Here is a 20,221-nt window from a genome sequence, read left to right as displayed (position 1 = left end):
AACCGTTGAATTTACATCTAACGATAAGTGACCACAAATTTCTTGGACCCTTATAGTCCAAGAGATCAAAACTGATGTATAGTATATATATTTATATAATATATGTAATATATACATATATACATGTATATACACATATATACATATATTATATACGTGTACATATGTGTGTGTATATATATATTATAATATAAAATATATAGTATATAATAATAATAATATATATTATTATTATTACAATATAATATATGGATGTTATACATTGGTGAGCATAGGACTAGTTAATCCTTCTCTTCCACATAGGTTTATTAGTCCTCTCCTAAGGAGGTGTTTTTGGTGGGCCCGGTATTAGCAATCTCATTTAAGACTAAGATTAGATAAAACAAACATATGACTAAATTTAGTCCAAGCCAATCCTATGTAACAAACGATCCCTTGGATTATATGTTAGCACTTATGCAAAGGGTATTCTTGAAGGAAGTCAAGGTTTAACCCTAAAATTAATTGACAGTGAAGGAAATAGATGTGTGACATTTCTTCACATTCTCACAATTATATGACTAATTAACCCGCCAAACTCAGGCTCAAAGGATCCTTACTGCCAGCTATGATATCATGAAAATAGTTTTTTTTAGTTGGATTGCAATAAAATGGTTTAAGATTTGATCACACTTGGTTTTTTTTATTACGAAAATACTTCATTCTTTCCCTGGTAAGTAGAAACTCCTACATTCTACAGTTTGACATGTATGTAGAAGTTTTTATTTTTGTGTTATTGATAAATTATTTTTGCACATATGTCAAACCGTGATTTGCAGAAAAAAGAAGTATTTTTTCAGGAAAGGAGGCAAGCAATATTTTTTTTTAATAATAATTTTATATTAAGAACTGGTTCCTTAAAATAGTTTGAGAATAAAATTTTTTTTTTTCCAGTTCTTTTCTCGAAAAGAACCCTCTCAAAAACTCTTCTAATTTAAAATTTAAAAGATTTTTCCATGCACAAAAGAAATATATTCTGCATGCAGATGCAGATACACGAGACTAAATAATCATTTACAAAAAAAATTTCGTACGATTTGGCAGAACCTGATCAGCACACCCTTTGAATTCCAATCGTGATTACAAAAACATTATTATTCTCGGGTGAAGTGCGTACACCTTCCTCTATATAAAGGACATGCAAATTGCAAGGAAGAGCCAACTTACCTAGATCATCAAAGGCCTCAAGTTAGCTATGGAAATGCAATTAGAGTCTTTGCTGTTGAGTCTGGTGCTAGTCATTGGCTTTTCATTGCAAAGTAGCGAAGCTGCTACAGATCCACCAGTTGTTTGTGACTTTCTCAACAGGAGCAGTTTCGAAACAGGGTTCGTATTTGGTGCGGCTTCAGCATCTTACCAGGTTAGTCCATTGCGGGGCTAATTAAATTACTCTTTACTTTGTGGTCATATGATTAATTAGGTTTAATTTACTTTGAATGCCAGACCAATAATAAGCATTCATTGTCTACGTACTTTTACATATATTTGTATATGTGTGTGTGTACATTTCAGTATGAAGGTGCTGCCTTTGAAGATGGTAGAGGACCAAGCATATGGGATAACTTCACTCACCAATATCCAGGTCTGCCTCTAAAAAAAATAATCACTTAGAGTACATACGTATATGCATGGTGTGAACAAGTTGGTATTACATATGTATATGCATAATAGTCAAAATTTTCTATGGTTAATTGCAGAAAAAATCGCAGATGGGACCAACGGAGATGTTGCTATTAATCAATATCACCGCTATAAGGTTCAAAAATCTCATAATTTGTAAGAAAACATAGGGGGCATCGAAAGATGAGCTCCTCAATTTTCATTTTCTTTCTTATGATTATATGTACTTGTGTCTTACTATATATAGGAAGATTTGGCAATTGCGAAGAACATAGGGTTGGATGCTTATAGGTTCTCTATCTCATGGTCCAGATTGTTACCAAGTAAGTTGATAATCCTCAATATGTACACATGGCAATTCTGTTTGTTTTTCTTTTTGTCTTTTTTGTTTGCTAGAAAACACTTTTCTTGTTCTCTATTGTACACTATAACCAGGATTCGTTTGTCATATAAAATAGTTAACTGAAAGAGTTTAACCAAATCATATTAATGGAGTCCAATTTCAAGGCCAATAATATATAGTTTAACTTTTCTTAATGATAATTTGTACTTGTTAGATCGAGTTATTTCCTTATTTGTTGTGTTTTGTTTTAAATTATTAGATGGAACGCTAAGTGGGGGAGTAAACCAGGCTGGAATTGAATATTACAACAAGCTCATCAATGAAACCATACGCCAAGGTAAAGCATACCTCACCTTAAAAGATCAATGATCGATATGTAAAACTCTTAAAACATCATATAATCAATTTAATTTGCTTTTACTGTATATATATATAGGTTTAAAGCCATTTGCAACAATCTTCCATTGGGATCTTCCCCAAGCATTAGAAGAAGAATTTGGTGGTTTGTTAAGCCATCAGATTGTGTAAGTGACATTCTATCATGAGTATAAAATTCATTATTTGATCAAATAAATAGTACCATAACATATATATTTTGAAATGTGTATATACAGCAATTATTTTAGGGACTATGCAGACCTTTGTTTTAGGGAATTTGGTGATAGAGTAAAGTATTGGATTACGTTGAATGAGCCATATACCGTTAGTAACATGGGTTATGCAATCGGGACATTCGCACCGGGACGATGCTCCAACTGGCAACAACTAAACTGCACCGGCGGAGATTCAGCACGTGAACCATATTTAGTAACACACCACCTCCTCCTTTCTCATGCAGCTGCTGTCCAAGTGTACAGGAGTAAATATCAGGTAAGATTATTATCTTTAATATTGGGCCCTAATTGAGAATTCTATATTAGTCGGTCAAATAAAGTAGCAATACAAAATGGAATTAATACTGTTTTTTTTTTTTCTTCACAAAGATTGTACCATATGTTTTTGGCTCTGAATCGACCAAACACTATCGTTGTTGTGCAGGCATCTCAAAAAGGCGTGATAGGGATAACACTAGTGTCACATTGGTTTAAGCCGGTTTCTGAGGCATCGCACCATAGAAATGCAGCAACACGGGCTTTGGATTTTATGTTTGGATGGCAAGTATTTATGAATATAAAATTTACTAGCTAGTATAACTTGGATGATGCTCTGTTAATGGTTGGCACTTCCATGTTTTTGTAGGTTCATGGAGCCAATTACAAGTGGCCATTATCCACACAGCATGAGACTTCTTGTTGGACCTCGATTACCAAAATTCAATGAAGAAGACTCCAAGTTGCTAGCTGGGTCATTTGATTTTCTTGGACTAAATTATTATACTACTTACTATGCAAGCTATGCAGGTCACAACAATTCTGTAAAGGCAAGCTATGTAACAGATCCTCGCGTTAATCAATCACGTGAGTACAAAATGAAAAACTTAATTGCTTGGAGAAATTGTAAGTTTCGTAGAAAAATTAAATTCTGACATTCATATATGGTGTGGCAGCGGAACTTAACGGGGTCCTCATTGGTCCACAGGTACACATCAAATCAAGTGTTAGCTAATTAAGCCATTAGTATAGTATGATTGATTAAATATTGTTTTCCACATGCAAATCTGACTCCTAAAAATCTCACGTATCTTCCAATGCTGTTTTAGGCTGGCTCAAGCTGGTTATATGTCTATCCAAAAGGAATTCACGATCTTTTAGTGTACGTAAAGGAAAAGTATAATGATCCAATCATTTACATTACTGAGAATGGTAATTTTCCAGCCTTATTTAATTGCACCATCTATGTTTCAACATATATTTATAGACTACAGAAAACACATTATATTGTAGGCGTTGATGAGTTGGATGATCCCAATCTATCACTTGTGGAAGCCCTTAATGATACCGATAGAATCGACTACTATCATCGCCACATTTGTTATGTTCAAGCAGCAATAAAGTAAGTGTTGATTAACAAATTATTTAATTAAGACTATGTTTGGGATATTGAATTTGAATCCTTACATTGACATTAACGAATTTGATTTTTTTTGTTTTTTGTTTTGTTTTGTATGTGTAGGGATGGTGTTAAAGTGAAGGGATTCTTTGCATGGTCATTGCTAGATAATTTTGAATGGGCTTCTGGATACACTGTTCGATTCGGTCTCAACTATGTGGATTTCAAAGATGGACTAAAAAGGTATGAAAAACGCTCAGCACAGTGGTTCAAAAATTTGCTCAAGAAGTGAAGAAATCAAGCTATAGTTATTGTTGGTCTTGGTTCCCTCTTTGTATTTCCTTCAATAATGCGAATGCACCTCCGTACAATAATGTTAGAGGGATGTCAAATTTGAATCCCTTGGTTCCCTCTTTGTATTTCCTTCTTTCCTTCAATAATGCGAATGCACTCCGAAATATTCAGCAATAAAAAGCACGTGAATTGGTTACTTTTTTCCCAAGGCATCTCTATTATCTTTTATATTTTGGATTGAACCAAAGTCTCAAAATTTTGAGATGGCCTCTCTCTCTCTCTCTCTCTCTCTCTCTCTCTCTCTCTCTCTCCTTTTTTTAAGCATTAATTTGAATCATATCTGACAACATAGCATGGGACTTCTGACTCTTTCGTGAACCAAAACACTTGTAAAAATGTCAACTCTTCTTGAAAAGGCCAAGTTTACCGGAATGATTCATTTTTAAGTGCATGGTTCTACGTACAAACCTAGTTTTTTTTAAATAATATTTCATCTAATATATTTTTCAATTGTATATACGTTCCTCATGCTCCTCATGGCATTTTATCTTCATACATCTAGTTTCCACAAACCAATGCCTAATTATTATTATTTTTTGAATGATAATATATATAATTTCTAATCTTGTTAGCTAGTCGAAAGGATTAGGAGAAAACAGCAAGAGAAAAAACAAATTCAGACATTAAATGCTTCTATTAAATTTTGTATGAATGAAGAACGAGGATAATTAATAATAATTTTCAGAACATGGAGAATTGACGACAGTTGTGTCATGTATAATACTGCCGGATTATACGACGGTGCTTCTGCATATATATATATATATATATATTATATTTGTAATTTTCACATATGTCTGGAAAATAGTTTTTTTAATAGTTGGAATATGAGGAAAATAGTTTTTTTTTTTTAATAGTTGGAATGACACTTCTTTGTTTATATTGTTTGATATTGGAGACATGTCCCTTTAATCGTGCTGAGTAATTTTAGATTTTTTTTTTTTTTTTTCAATGGTGCTGAATAATTTAGATTATTTCAATTCCCTCCCAGTCCTTATCTGAAAAAGAATCACTCTCGAGAAAGAGATTTATATTTAATATACTATAATTAACTCTTCTAATTTATCATTTAAAAAATTTTCACATGCAGATGCAAGCTATAATTGAATTCTCTCCAAGCCACTCCCTAAAAGATAATATATCAATCTATTTTTGCGTACCATCTGATTTAACTACATAAGTAAATACTATAATCAGCTGAAGAATGTAAACTCCTATATCAAGAACTTGGAAAAATAAAATACAAATATAATAACTGGTTCTACTACTAATAACATCGAGACGTTCTGTATAAAATCGCACACATGCCGGACTATACAGGTGATTAAGTTGAGGACATTATAGATGTTGGTAGTAGTGAGTTATTACTTCTTTGTCTTTACAAGGTACCAATGCGGGATGACTTACTGGACCCAATTAAACCTAAGAATCCAAGATCTTTTGTATAACATAACACCTTCATACAGGCTACAGCCAATGCTTAATATGTAAATATACAGAATTTCTTAACTTGTTAGTTAGATACGCATTTCTATATAGCATATATAGCAGTGATTCAATTCAAAATATTAGCTAGATAACAAAAAGACTTGTGTGAAAAATTTCACATCGAGGATACTGCTGCTTGAACAAGTCTAAATAGCTAGCGTATAAGTTTAGCTCAAAGTTATGGCTTCCATAATAAACAGTAATAAATAAATATCTATGCATGATAAGCATGGAGTTTTGACTTTTTGTTTGCAACTCCAGAGACAATTCTGATAGCCATTTTCTTTTCTTTGAAAAATGAAGGAGCTCACGACTGCTTCAAATGAAGATGAGATCAAATACTTTATTGCGTCACAAACAAATGGACCTTGACATATTCTGCGCCCCTTTGCCCGTTGTTGATAACGAAGTTTTGTCCCTCCTCATTGACCCCATTCTGGTTCGATGGCTGTGTTTCAACAAAACAATATCTCATACGATCTTACTAAAAGAAAATTATCTTTAGCAATTTGCTTAGATGACAAACGTTTTAGCTTTTTATTTTAAGAAAGAGAACTTATTTATAGAACCCAAAGCATACAAACCTTTCTAAGACAACCTCATGGGACAAACCCCAGGAGAGGAAGAGTACCACACATATCATAGACTAACAAGAGAGTCCGATTCAGGTCACTTATTTAGCTTTAAATTACCATTCTATCATAGATCTAACAAAATAAAAATATATTGCAGAGGCATCTTATCACGAATCTTAATAATCAATATTACTTGTTTATCACGAGGCTTAATAACCATCACAGAAGAATTTCTTAAATTTGGAAGGACCTGATCAGCACACCTTTTTGAATTCTAGTTGTGTTTACAAATGCATTATTGAATTGTTTATTATATATTCCCGGATGCAGTACGCAGAGCTTCCTCTATATAAAGGACATGCAATATGCAAGGAAGAGCCAACTTATCCAGATAGATTACCAAAAGCCCCTTAATTACTTATGGCAATGCAATTAGGGTCTTTGCTCTTTGGTCTGGTGCTAGTAATTGGCTTTTCATTGCAAAATAGCGAAGCGGCTACAGATCCACCAGTTGTTTGTGACACTATCAACAGGACCAATTTCGAAACAGGGTTCATATTCGGCGCGGCTTCAGCATCTTACCAGGTCAGTTTCTTAAAGAGCTTAATTACCATTTACTTTGCGGTTCGTATGACTAAGTAAGTTTAATTTTCTTCCAATGCCAGAACAATTAGCATCCATGCATGAATATTTTGACATCCTTACTGTGTACGTACTCTCACGTATATTTGTGTGTACGTTTCAGTATGAAGGTGCTGTCCAAGAAGATGGTAGAGGACCAAGCATATGGGATAACTACACCCACCAATATCCAGGTATGTCTCTCATCAAACAATCCATTAGGGTTAAAATATGAAAATTGAACTAACTCAATCTGCAGGCGTCATTTTTTTTTTTTCTGCTTGCTTTCTCCAAATCGCATGCCTTCTGCTTTCGTAAGAGGCTTTGGGGCATCCAAATCATTAAGACCCAAACACTGTGGATATTAACCCTAGAAAAACTCCATCACCATTCCTAGCTAGCTAGCTAGGTTCAGAATTCAGATGAAGGAAACACAACATGAGGATACAAAATTCCATAAACCGGGTTCGGCCTGGATGTTTAACCCTTCCTGATGAACACCAATGGGACACTAGATGCCTTAATGATTTGGATGCACGGATTACAAGTATATGGAAAGTTTTAATGAGTAAATCTCGAAGGAAACCAATTTTAATTCTTATATTATTTTTCTCTCGTATCATAATATTACTTCATGTATTTATTATAATAATAATTTACCATGGACACGCCACACATGGCAAGCTTTTAATATAGAGGTGATGCCCATAGTGAACAAGTTGGTACATGCATAATAGAGTGCATGATATGATTTCCCCGTTCTAAATAGCAAAATTTTCTATGGTTAATTGCAGAGAGAATTAAGGATGGGAGCAATGCGGATGTCACAGTTGATCAATATCACCGTTATCAGGTTTCAAAATCACATAATTTGTGAGCCTTAAGAAAACATAGGGGATCAAAGATGAGATCCTCAATTATTATTTTCTTTCTCATAGTTATATATCTTGTGTGTTATTATGTATAGGAAGATGTAAATATCCTGAATGATACGGGATTGGATGCTTATAGGTTCTCTATCTCATGGTCCAGAGTGTTGCCAAGTAAGTTTTTTAGTACTACGTAACCAACATTATGAAAAGAATTAATTAAAAGAATTTAACCAAATTATATATATCATAGTCAAATTTCAAGGTCTATTTTTTTAACTTTAACTTCTACTAGTAGATCAAGTTTTGTTTTTTTTTTTTATTATTGTCTTTTATTTATAATTATTAGATGGAACACTAAGTGGAGGCGTGAACGAGGCTGGAATTGAATATTACAACAAACTCATCAATGAAACCCTACTCAAAGGTGAATCATCTCATCTTAAAGGATCAATGATTGATATGCCTCGTAAAATATCATTTGATATTTAATTTGCTTTTACTGATTGTGTATGCATATGCATATATATAGGTTTAAAGCCATTTGTGACCATCTTCCATTGGGATCTTCCACAAGCTTTGGAAGAAGAATACGGTGGTTTCTTAAGCTTTCAAATTGTGTAAGTGAAAATTTCTATTATCAGTATTTAATCAAATAAATATTACCATAACATATATATTTTGAATTGTGTATATACAGCAAGCATTTTAGGGAATACGCAAACCTTTGTTTTGAGAGATTTGGTGATCGTGTAAAGCACTGGATCACATTGAATGAGCCATATGCCTATAGTAACATGGGTTATGCAATTGGGACCTTCGCACCGGGCCGATGCTCTGATTGGCAACAATTAAACTGCACTGGCGGAAATTCTGCTATTGAACCATATTTGGTGACACACAACCTCCTTCTTGCTCATGCAAATGCTGTAGACTTGTACAAAACTACATATCAGGTCCGGTTAATTATTACCTTTTGGTTAGAATATTGGGTACTGAGGAAATTAATACTTTGTATATCGAGATATACAAAGATTGTACCTTATGTTTTTGGCTCTAAATCAACTAAAAGCTAATGTTCCCATGTAGGCACTTCAACGTGGCGTGATAGGGATAACACTAGTGTCACATTGGTTTGTGCCAGTTTCTAATGCAACGCACCATACAAATGCGCAATTACGAGCTTTGGATTTTATGTTTGGATGGCAAGTATATTAATATTAATTTATTTACCAACTCTAAGTATTTAAATGCTTGTTTATGAAAATAAAATTTACTAGCTAGTATAACTTGTATAATAGTTTGTTGATGGTTGGCACTTCCATGTTTTTTTAGGTTCATGGACCCAATTACAAGTGGCCACTATCCGCACAGCATGCAAGTTCTTGTTGGTCCTCGATTACCAAAATTCACGAAAGAACAATCCAAGTTACTAGCCGGGTCATTTGATTTTCTTGGACTAAATTATTATACTACTTACTATGCAAGTTATGCAGGTCACAACAATTCTGTACCCCCAAGCTACCTAACAGATGCTCGTGTTAATCAATCACGTGAGTACAAATTGAAAAACGTAATTACTTGGAACAATTTAAGTTTCTTAGAAAATTAGATTATGATATTCGTATATTTGTTGTGGCAGCGGAACTTAATGGGGTTCCAATTGGTCCACAGGTACGTATCAAATTAATTGTTTTAGGTAGCATAATATAGAAATTAAGATTTTCCACATGCAAATGTAACTCCTAAAAATCTTACTTATCTTCAAATGGGGTTGCAGGCTGGTTCAGACTGGTTATATATTTATCCGGAAGGAATTTACCATCTTTTACTCTACATAAAGAATAAGTATGATAGTCCACTCATTTACATTACGGAGAATGGTAATTATTTTTTAGCCTTTATTTATTACATCATCAATGTTTCAAAACACATTTTAAGGCTACTTAAAGCACATTATATTGTAGGCGTTGATGAGTTGAATGATCCCACACTATCACTTGAGCAAGCCCTTAATGATACCGTTAGAATTGACTACCACCATGACCACCTCTGTTATGTTCAAGCAGCAATCAAGTAAGTTTTTTTTATTAAAAAGTTTATTTAATGAAGACTATGTTTGGGTTATTGAATCCTTCCATTGACATTAACACATTTGGTTTTATTTGTCTTTGGATCTTTGTTTATAGAAACGGTACTAACGTGAAGGGATACTTTGCGTGGTCATTACTAGACAACTTTGAATGGAATTCTGGATTCACTGTTCGATTCGGTCTCTATTATGTTGATTACAATGATGGACTAAAAAGATACCCAAAAAAGTCGGCACTGTGGTTCAAAGGTTGGCTCTAGAAGTGAAAAAATCCGATTAGAGTTATTGTTGGTCTTCGTTTTATATTTGTATTTCCTTCAATAATGCAGATGCTTTGTGGACAATAATGTGAGGGATGTCAAGTTTGTTTACGCAAAATTTGAATCCCAAAATTATAATAAATTTTATCCAACATAAGTTCCCTGTATAAGCAGCTTATTTCCGATGAAGCAAAATCATTCAATAATATTGGCTTGAAAACTTTGATTACCTCGCCTTGGTTTTCAATTCTTCTCCTCTTCTCTCTCTCTCTCTCTCATGAACCACGTTACTCAGCAAAACGTGTGTGTGGAATATACAAGTCTGCCTACCAAGACAAACATGATGACAAATGGATCATTATAGTAAATAAAAATTAACATACAACAAATAATTAAATACGTTTTAATTTGTTTGTCCATCTCAAAACGAAAAAAAATTCTATTTGTCGGTATATAGGATATCAACTTCAAACGGACATGTACAGGTCTTATTATATATATATATATATATATATATTATTCAACAGCCACGAATTCAAATTTTATAAACATTTTCTCAGTGCAATTGAGGTCAGTAAAATTCAAAGATTATTTGTCCCATTATATATTTTATTATTAACTCATACTGGAAAATTAAGAACAACTAGACACACAAGTTACTCTTAAAATTATAAAAATTAAATTGATTTGTTTTATTGACTGTGTGTTTTGGATTCATGTTAAAATTAATTTTCATTTCTCTTTCTCATATTCGGTAATGCAAGGAAAGTAACTAGAAATTATCATTCTACTTCATTTTTTATATTTGGTTTGTTTAGGAATTAGAAACAATAAATTTGTTTTTAATTGTCCATGGCATTTATTTTTTTTCCCCTCATTTTTCTAGAGGGCATGAAATCGTTCCAATCTTGAACTTAGCAAGTATGGAAAAAAAACGCATTTTCTTGCAAATCAAACTTCTCCTTAATGATCTTATAATAATCTCTAGCTTCGAGAAAAACTTCACAGCGACAATTTTTAATCTTAATATATCTTACATATTTTTTTTTTTATAGTTGTTTATCATATTTCCCAGTATCATGACGTGGCATGGTTATATTTTATTTTATTTTTTCTTTTGTCTAAGTTGAGGAAGTTTTTAAATTTGAGGCTGTGAAGATTCAAAGTTTCGAATTTTCAAAATCTAGTGGTGATTTTATATGAAGAGACACTAGCTCTCAAATCCAGACTACGTAGATACAAAGCTATCTGCTGGCACAAACATTTTTAATTGAGATATGTAGTTATATATATATTCTTAGCATAAATAATATAGATCAATTCTACACCATTTAATTTTTAAAAACAAACAAAAATAAACCCCAAAAAATGACAATTGGCTCTAATGAATTTAATTTTGATTATTAAATTACTTTGATGCCCTATTGAGTGTTTTAAGTTTTTTTATGAGGTTTTGGAGTTTGGCTTGTTTTAAGAAATTGATGGCAGTTTTGTAATTTATAAGAAATTAGAAGCCTCTTTCTTATGCTATAAATGGACTTTGAGTGTGTTTCTAAAGTCTATTCTCTGACCCAGTTGTTTTCAAGAATTTTTTTTTATTTTTTTATTTTTTTGGTTTCCTGCAATAATTGTTCTAGAAGGGTAACCACACCAAAATTTTCAAAAATTGGTCTGACGCTAGTAATCATATGCTTTCCACAACAAATATAAGATAAACATGTAGTGATGAATTTTATTTTTTTGGTCAATCTACAGAAAATTCTCAAAGCTTTTGTTTTTTTTTTGGTTAATTTCTTTGAAAATTCAAGGAGCTCATCAAGACCATTTCAAATGAAGATGAGATCAATTTTATGTCATCCACTCCCTCGCACGTTTTTTCATTATTACTTGGTAACTGGTAGCTGCAAATGCGAGACACCGTGTGATCCACATTCCCAATTACTCGGTCCGAAGGACCAAAGGTCCAATATCGAACATTGTCATTATATGTGTTGTCAATGTCAATACTTTCAATGGAAAAAAATGATAATTGCACCCAAATTAAACACTTTTTGTTTGGAAAGCTGTCACTTTCATAATAGACTAGTTGCAAGCATTCTGACTTGGAGAAGAAGATTGCTTAGGAAGGTACAACTGCTACTTAATGGATCTAGGATCCTTGAGCTTATGCCGGATGATGATTCTCAGTTTTTTTAGTGGTGAGTTTCTGGGTGAACAGTTTTATGTGTTACTCTACTTAGTTGCCTAATCAAACTATTTATGTCGCTCTTGAATTTCCACAATGTATATTCACACACCTTTCATCATAGTTGTTGTTAGTACTAAAGAAACCTTTAGTAAAGGATCCCCGAGTGCTTTGGGTGTCACCCAACTCTCTTATTGATTTTCATGGTTAATTAATTGTTCTGCTTGTATTTGAGAAGTGTTGGTTGACTGTGTGTTCATGACTAGTAATTGACTAGTTATATCTTAGAATAGGTTCATTAAGAGTTTTGTAAGTGTCTAATTAGTTTGTTGGGAGAGTTTATTTACGCCTTCCACCTAGGTGCCAAGTTCATCTAATATTTGATTGAACAAGTCTTATAGCTACCGTGGAAAGCCTATCCGACAATATCTAGCGCCAAAAAGGATAAAATCATATGCCTTCCACAACAAATATAAGATAAACACATGCAGTGATGAATTTTATTTATTTTTGGTGAATCTACAGAAAATTCTCAAAGCATTTTTTAATTTCTTTGAAAATTCAAGCAGCTGAAGACCATTTCAAATCAAGATGAGATCAATTATGTGTACCTTTGGGTTTTCATGGCCTCACAAAAGGACTTTCAGCCCCTCTCGCTCACACGTGTTTGTATAATTAATTGGTACCCCTAAACTAATTTAATTTTACCCATATCCCAGCAGTACATGCTAGTTGCAAATGCAAGACACTGTGTCATCCGCATGCCCAATTGGAATACTTGAAACCTACTCTACGACATAATTAAAGAAGGAAAATGGTCCCAATATCGAACATTGTCATCACATGTATGTGTGTTGTTTAAAGATGAACACGTCCCATATCAAAAGTTTTAAAGTTTCTCTTTCTCCGGTATAAATGTTTTCTTGATTGCATTTCTTTGAGAACCAATATCATGATGAAATAGAGAAGTCACTACAAAAACATTATCTTTCCCGACTAAAGATCTCGCGACAAATAGAATGTGTCAGGACAGGTAGCTTGTCCCGACAAACATTAATCTGTTATGGAAAGGTTGACTCTTACCCGGCAAAGTGTCATCGGAAAATACCTTCTTACACGGAGTGTCATCTAGGTCACACCTTTATCGCGAAGGGTTGACTCTAGGCCAGCGAAGTTAAACCTAATAAAAACTAATAAAACCATATTATCAACACCAAAATCATCTCAACATAAAATTCAACTCAATATGATGTAATTTTTTGCATGTTATATGTTTATTAAGTCAAAATAAACATATCACTAATCTGGTCGGGTTCGGAAACGAGAATAACAATATCATCCTCAGCCAATTCACAATTGGGAATTTTTAAAATTCGGAGATTCCCATATCTACCCTAATTTTTCCCCAAAATCTTCTCCCGTTAGAGGCAAGAACCAAGCCTGATGGGAATTTTTGCCATCCGTGATAACAAAACTTCGACATAAAATTATAACCTCTATATATCTATGTTAAATGATGATGTATGATTAAGCATAAAGGAGATGACTTGAACATTGTATGTATGGCGTGTCTTCACTTTATACTTCATGAGTTATTTATTTCCTAAAGCTGTCTTATCCGAAGATTAGTCTTATTTTATCAGATGTTGGTTTATCGGATATCGGAAGAATAGTCTTGTTGGACTATTATATGTATTCGTCCATGTCACCTAATTGAAAAATACCCATTTATTTATAATTGTTTATTGTCCGTTAATTTTTCATCCTCTATATATAAACGCCATGCCAGGCAGAGCCAAACTATCAAAATCACCAGAACTCCCAGTTATGGCAATGCAATTTGGGTCTTTAGTGTTAGGTGTGCTGCTTCTAACTGGCTTTGCATTGACTAGTAGTAAAGCTGCTTTTGTACCAAGTCACTATGACACTGCTTTCCTCAACAGAAGCAGTTTTCCAGCTGGTTTCATATTTGGCACAGCTTCTTCATCTTACCAGGTTAGTGCTTCTGGGACTTTATTTCAATGTTAAACCAGTTAAGCATCCATGCATGAACACTGACATCATCATTATGTGTGGATTAATTTCAGTATGAAGGTGCTGCAAAAGAAGATGGGAGAGGACCAAGCATATGGGACACCTACACCCACAAATATCCAGGTGCATGTTTAATCAAATAATAACTAGCTAATTCGTTCTTTCTTCTTTAATCAACGTTTTCTTTTGCATCGCTTTCTTTAAAAGTTATTTTAAAAAAACAAAAACAAAAAAAAAAAAACAAATTCACGTTTTCTTTTTATATCTGGTAATGCTTTCCCTCTATTGGTTTCTATTAAACTTCAGTTTATGGATTCAACTGCCTTTTTGCTTTTTGCTTTCATAATTAAGTCAACATAACCCTTTCGGAGACTACATATAATTAATTAAATATACGTTTTCCAATGTCTAAACAAGCCAAAGTCAGGCCTTACTTCACCGAATTTTTGACTTACGGTTAAGACCTTCATTACAATAGGATGCAATTAAGTAAAGTATTAATTTGTTAATTAGTTTCAAGACCTTCATAAAACCGGTCTTTCCCGGCTATAATAAAAAAATTATAGTAGGGGGGAAAAAACTAATTAATAGGTATCAAAGGGGAATATATGTGAATGAAACCAGAAACCAGAAACCAGAAACCAAGTGGAAGTTTTATTAAAAAATAATAATTATATTGTATAATAATCATACCCTCTTTAAAATATTTGTTCTTAAATCTGTTTTTCTTTTCTTTTGTTATTCATTATATTCTACAATGACATTTTCTGGTATTTTGAATGTTCATCATTATCTACATTTTGCTTTATATATATATGGATAGATAACAAAATTCCTTAAAAATAGTTTTCAGCACACCAAGTCAAGGCCCTAAAATAGTTTTCTCAGTATGGTGCACCAATCTTCTAATACTTATATATCAAATAATTATTTCTTTCGCTTATAAAAAAAATGGAATGTGATTTTATTATCCTTCATCCAAAATCGTCTAATAATGTCTTTTTATTCCGTTATCATTTTTTAATTAAATGGTATTGTGAAAATGAGTGTTTGTATCATTAAGATATTCTGGCAGGCTCCACTCGTCTTTCGATTTTATTTTAGGGCTTTCCATAAATAGGTTCATTCTAATATGATATATTATTTTTTTAATTAGAAAATGATAAGTTGCAAATTTTGGGGTTTTCTCTCCAAATAGACTTTACATAAATTTTTATATAATATATCATGATAAAATGGACTTACTTATAAAAACATATTTATTTTATATGACTAGCTAAAGAGGCAGAATGTATGGAGTTTCATCTCAGAATGATTTGGTGTGCGAATTGAATCCAGCCACAGTTTTATTGAGTCCACTACACCAAGTCTAGGATCTAAGAATTTTCTTTGACCGATTCTAATACTACTTCCTAGTCGGCTTAGTTAGAATGAAGCCTCTTGCTTTTCTTTTTCCCATAACACAAACACAAATATCTATATTTGGTGATCTATAATTAAAACTTTCTATGGTTATATTTGCAGAAAAAATAAAGGATGGCAGCAATGGAGATGTGGCGAATGATGAATATCACCGCTATAAGGTGTTCAAAGAACACACGAACTTTATCTTCTAGACCTCAGGGAGACTAAATTTTTGGGACTTAAGAAAACACATGACATTGAAAATATGAGATCCATAACTTTTAACTTCTTTCTTAAAATATCTTGTGTTATTATATATAGGAAGATGTGGGGATTATGAAGAATATGGGATTGGATGCTTATAGGTTCTCTATCTCATGGTCCAGATTGTTACCGAGTAAGTTGATTCATATTTGGTTGCAAATTTGGGACCAATTCTCAAATTTGAACTTAATGCTTTTTTGATTTCTACAATACACTAGTCTCCTTATGTTTTGGTTGAAGTAATGTGGCTCTATTGTGAAACCAATAAATAGTTTAACCTGTTTTACTTCAATTTCTATTGTAGACAAGTTTTCCTTATTTGTATGTTTTGTTCTAATTATTAGATGGAAAACTAACTGGGGGCGTTAACAAAGAAGGAATCAAATACTACAACAATCTCATCAATGAACTCCTACGTAATGGTAATACAACTGCCTAATCTCGTATATCATCTCACCCTAATTACAGCAAATATATAATAAGAGTTATGTGCACTCATAAGACACATTTGATCAAAACCTTGATTTGCTTTTATATTGATCATGTATGTGTATAGGTTTAAAGCCATTTGTGACACTCTTTCACTGGGATCTTCCCCAAGTCTTAGAAGATGAATATGGTGGTTTCTTAAGCCCTCATATTATGTAAGCGTACGACCATCAAGTTCAATGTACACTACTGTGATGTATGAAATTCAAATCCGCATGCAATATTGATTTTTAATTTTTCCTACAGCAATCATTTTCAAGACTATGCAGAACTTTGTTATAGGGAATTCGGAGATCGGGTAAAGCACTGGATCACATTAAATGAGCCATGGACCTATAGTAATGGTGGTTATGCAAGCGCGAGTTTGGCACCAGGACGATGTTCTGATTGGCAAAACTTAAACTGCACTGGCGGAGATTCGGCTACTGAACCATATTTAGTGGCACACCACTCCTTACTTTCTCATGCAGTTGCTGTAAAAGTGTACAAAGATAAATATCAGGTCCTCTTTAACTCATATTTATTTATTTTTATTTTTTTGTGACAAAATTCAGTCCTAATTGAGATTAAACGTGTTTAATTCACTAATATTAAGTTGTACAATGGGATAAACAAATATAGTACCTTTTGCGTAGTCTAATCAACCCAATCAATGTTAAAAATGTGCAGGCATCTCAAAAAGGAGTGATAGGAATAACACTAGTGTCACATTGGTTTGTGCCGATTTCTAAGGCAAAGCACCATAAAAATGCTGCATTACGATCTTTGGATTTTATGTTTGGATGGCAAGTATATAAACTCAGTTACTGGATATAACACTTTTTGGCTAAAAATACTTTAAGTAATCTTAAGTTCGTGTTTGGAATTTCCATGTCTTAATTTCTAGGTTTATGGAGCCATTGACAAGTGGTGACTATCCTCACAGCATGAGATCTTTTGTTGGAAACAGATTACCAAAGTTTACAAAAGAACAATCCAAAGCGGTAATGGGGTCATTTGATTTTCTTGGATTAAATTACTACACTGCTTACTATGCAACCTATGCACCCCAACATAATTCTGTAAACGCAAGCTACTTGACAGATGCTCGTGCTAATCAATCATGTGAGTACAAATTGAAAAATTAAACATTTTGAGCAATGTAAGTTTCTTATATTAATTAGATTTTGATATTCATATATATTGTGGCAGTTGAGCGTAACGGAGTCCCAATTGGTCCAAAGGTACTTCTCAAACTAATAGCTTAAGCTACTAGCATTTGGATGATTAATTGTTTTCCACATAAAAATTTAACTCGTGAAAATCTCAATTATCTTCAAATCGAGTTGCAGGCTGCTTCAGACTGGCTATATGTTTATCCAAGAGGAATTCAAGATCTTTTACTATATACAAAGAAAAAGTATGATGATCCACTAATTTACGTTACTGAGAATGGTAATTATTTTTAAACTTTCAGTAATTTCTTCATCCATGTTTAGTTGTAAAATACAATTAAATGCTCTAAAGTGTACATGTAAAAACTAAATGACACCACATTTCACCTTGTAGGCATTGATGAGTATAATGATCCCAAATTATCACTTGAGGAAGCCCTTAATGATACCCAGAGAGTGGACTACTACTACAATCACCTCTCGTACCTTCAAAGAGCAATCAAGTAAGTTCTTATTAACAAATAACGTGTTAGTTATATGTTCTACCCTTCTTACATTTAAGTTAATTAATCATTACATTGAATTAAGTGCAATTGAAATTTCCTATCCTTTTGTGTAGGGATGGTGTCAATGTGAAGGGATATTTTGCATGGTCATTACTAGACAACTTTGAGTGGAGTTCTGGATACAGTGTTCGGTTTGGTATCAACTATGTGAATTACAATGATGGACAGAAAAGATACCCGAAAGTTTCAGCACATTGGTTCAAAAGTTTCCTAAAAAAGTATTGAACAAATCAAATTATAGTTATTGTACGTAACAGATGATAACGATCATTCCATATTTGTATTACTTCAATAATGTGAATGTTATTTGTGCACATCAACAAAAATAAATTCCAGTTGTAAGATATAACACATTAGTTGTCTATGGGTTGCACCCAGATCGTTCCTTATGAATATATACATAATCAATTGCATGAACTTATATGTATGTAAATATTTAGATTCGGACTTTTGTCCCACATGTCTTTTTTGGTCAATGGCCTCACATTAGATATGAAAGTCTAGCTAACATAAAGAGTGTAAAATATCTTGCACCACTTCATTCACTGCCAGTTAATAAATTTGGGTTGGATGCTCTCATTCTAACATGGCATTAGATCCAAGTTATTCATGTGGTAAGTGCAACGATCACGTAAGAATTGTCCACGCATTAGGTGAAAGGACCCGTCCCGAATTTTCTCAAAACCCGAGACGAACCCTTTGGAATTCCTGACATCACTCCGATGCCAGACCCAATTACTAAAGACCGAGACTTCCTGCCGAAATTTCGGCAGAGTCTCCCCTATAAATTGGACATTTCCCAAAATTTATACCTGCATAAAAATGCATTTAATATTCCCAACTGGCAGCATGCACAATATAATTTCATGCAATTCACACAAATGGCCTTCGGCCTTCCAATAATTCTTAACCAACTACCAAACATGCTAACAAAACAATTCATGCCTTAAACAAGGCAAACAATTCAAATCTAAATTATGACTAACATTTAGTCTCTGCTGCTGCACCTAATAACCTTAGGCTGCCTACGTACCCTCCTTGAGGGATCAAGCCACACGTAGTTCTTCCCTAAAAACCCAATTCCACACTTGAGCGATACCTTATTTCATTTCTTTGTATTACATATAATCTCCCCATACGTCGGTACAACCAACGCCACGTATGGGGCCTGTCAACACACCGGATAACCTACGCCACGTGCGACCATGCCATACTATCATAATATCTCCCCATACGCCGGTACAACCAACGCCACGTATGGGGCCTGTCCCAACGCCGGATAACCTACGCCACGCGGGACCTCAATATCATATCACAAATCTCCCCATACGCCGGTACAACCAACGCCACGTATGGGGTCTGTCGACACGCCGGATAACCTACGCCACGTGCGACCTCAACACAATATCACAATAGCTCCCCATACGCCGGTACAACCAAAGCCACGTATGGGGCCTGTCTCAACGCCGGATAACCTACGCCACGTGAGACCTGAACAGCATATCTCATATCTCCCCATACGCCGGTACAACCAACGCCACGTATGGGGTCTGTACCAACGCCGGATAACCTACGCCACGTAGGACCTAATTTTCACTTGGTGGTGCTTGTAGTGAATCCAAAATCCGGGGAGGTACCTACAGTAGTGCGTATAACACTCCAAACTGACATTCTAGACTATGTTGTACCATTGTACAACCATATATAATTATATAAATAATTCTAATATTGTGTAACCCTCTACAATAGTCTAGCTCCCGATAATCCCCCCTGGAAGGGTGAGATTACTCCGGGAGACTCACGGTCAACCAAGGGTCAAACTACTCTAACCCTGGTCAAACGGACCTACAGAACCCACGACCTCCAATTTCCGAT

At 33.9% G+C, this 20,221-nt stretch overlaps 3 protein-coding genes across 3 annotated transcripts; all 3 read left to right on the top strand.

Moving 5' to 3' along the window:
• LOC18773423 (beta-glucosidase 12) lies at positions 1,201-4,497 on the top strand. The gene is made up of 13 exons (XM_020566597.1): positions 1,201-1,399; positions 1,552-1,621; positions 1,737-1,795; positions 1,907-1,982; positions 2,262-2,339; positions 2,439-2,526; positions 2,617-2,872; positions 3,041-3,156; positions 3,242-3,459; positions 3,549-3,580; positions 3,702-3,804; positions 3,886-3,994; positions 4,115-4,497. Exons 1-13 carry the CDS (start codon positions 1,235-1,237, stop codon positions 4,281-4,283), a joined length of 1,539 nt encoding a protein of 512 aa, XP_020422186.1. The 5' UTR covers positions 1,201-1,234; the 3' UTR covers positions 4,284-4,497.
• On the top strand, positions 6,795-10,479 carry LOC18774272 (beta-glucosidase 13). The gene is made up of 13 exons (XM_020567037.1): positions 6,795-6,993; positions 7,154-7,223; positions 7,824-7,882; positions 7,997-8,072; positions 8,248-8,325; positions 8,431-8,518; positions 8,599-8,854; positions 8,988-9,103; positions 9,234-9,451; positions 9,541-9,572; positions 9,679-9,781; positions 9,866-9,974; positions 10,088-10,479. Exons 1-13 carry the CDS (start codon positions 6,829-6,831, stop codon positions 10,248-10,250), a joined length of 1,533 nt encoding a protein of 510 aa, XP_020422626.1. The 5' UTR covers positions 6,795-6,828; the 3' UTR covers positions 10,251-10,479.
• LOC18773710 (beta-glucosidase 12) lies at positions 14,250-18,767 on the top strand. The gene is made up of 13 exons (XM_007208411.2): positions 14,250-14,430; positions 14,523-14,592; positions 15,994-16,052; positions 16,195-16,270; positions 16,482-16,559; positions 16,694-16,781; positions 16,873-17,128; positions 17,296-17,411; positions 17,513-17,730; positions 17,818-17,849; positions 17,958-18,060; positions 18,175-18,283; positions 18,400-18,767. The coding sequence occupies exons 1-13, from the start codon at positions 14,263-14,265 to the stop codon at positions 18,569-18,571; spliced, it is 1,545 nt and encodes a 514-aa protein (XP_007208473.2). The 5' UTR covers positions 14,250-14,262; the 3' UTR covers positions 18,572-18,767.

This window comes from Prunus persica, chromosome G6 (assembly GCF_000346465.2).
Source record: "Prunus persica cultivar Lovell chromosome G6, Prunus_persica_NCBIv2, whole genome shotgun sequence".
Classification (NCBI taxonomy): Eukaryota; Viridiplantae; Streptophyta; class Magnoliopsida; order Rosales; family Rosaceae; genus Prunus; species Prunus persica.
The sequence above is the reverse complement of the archived record's forward strand: the minus strand, read 5'-3'. Positions and strand labels throughout refer to the sequence as shown.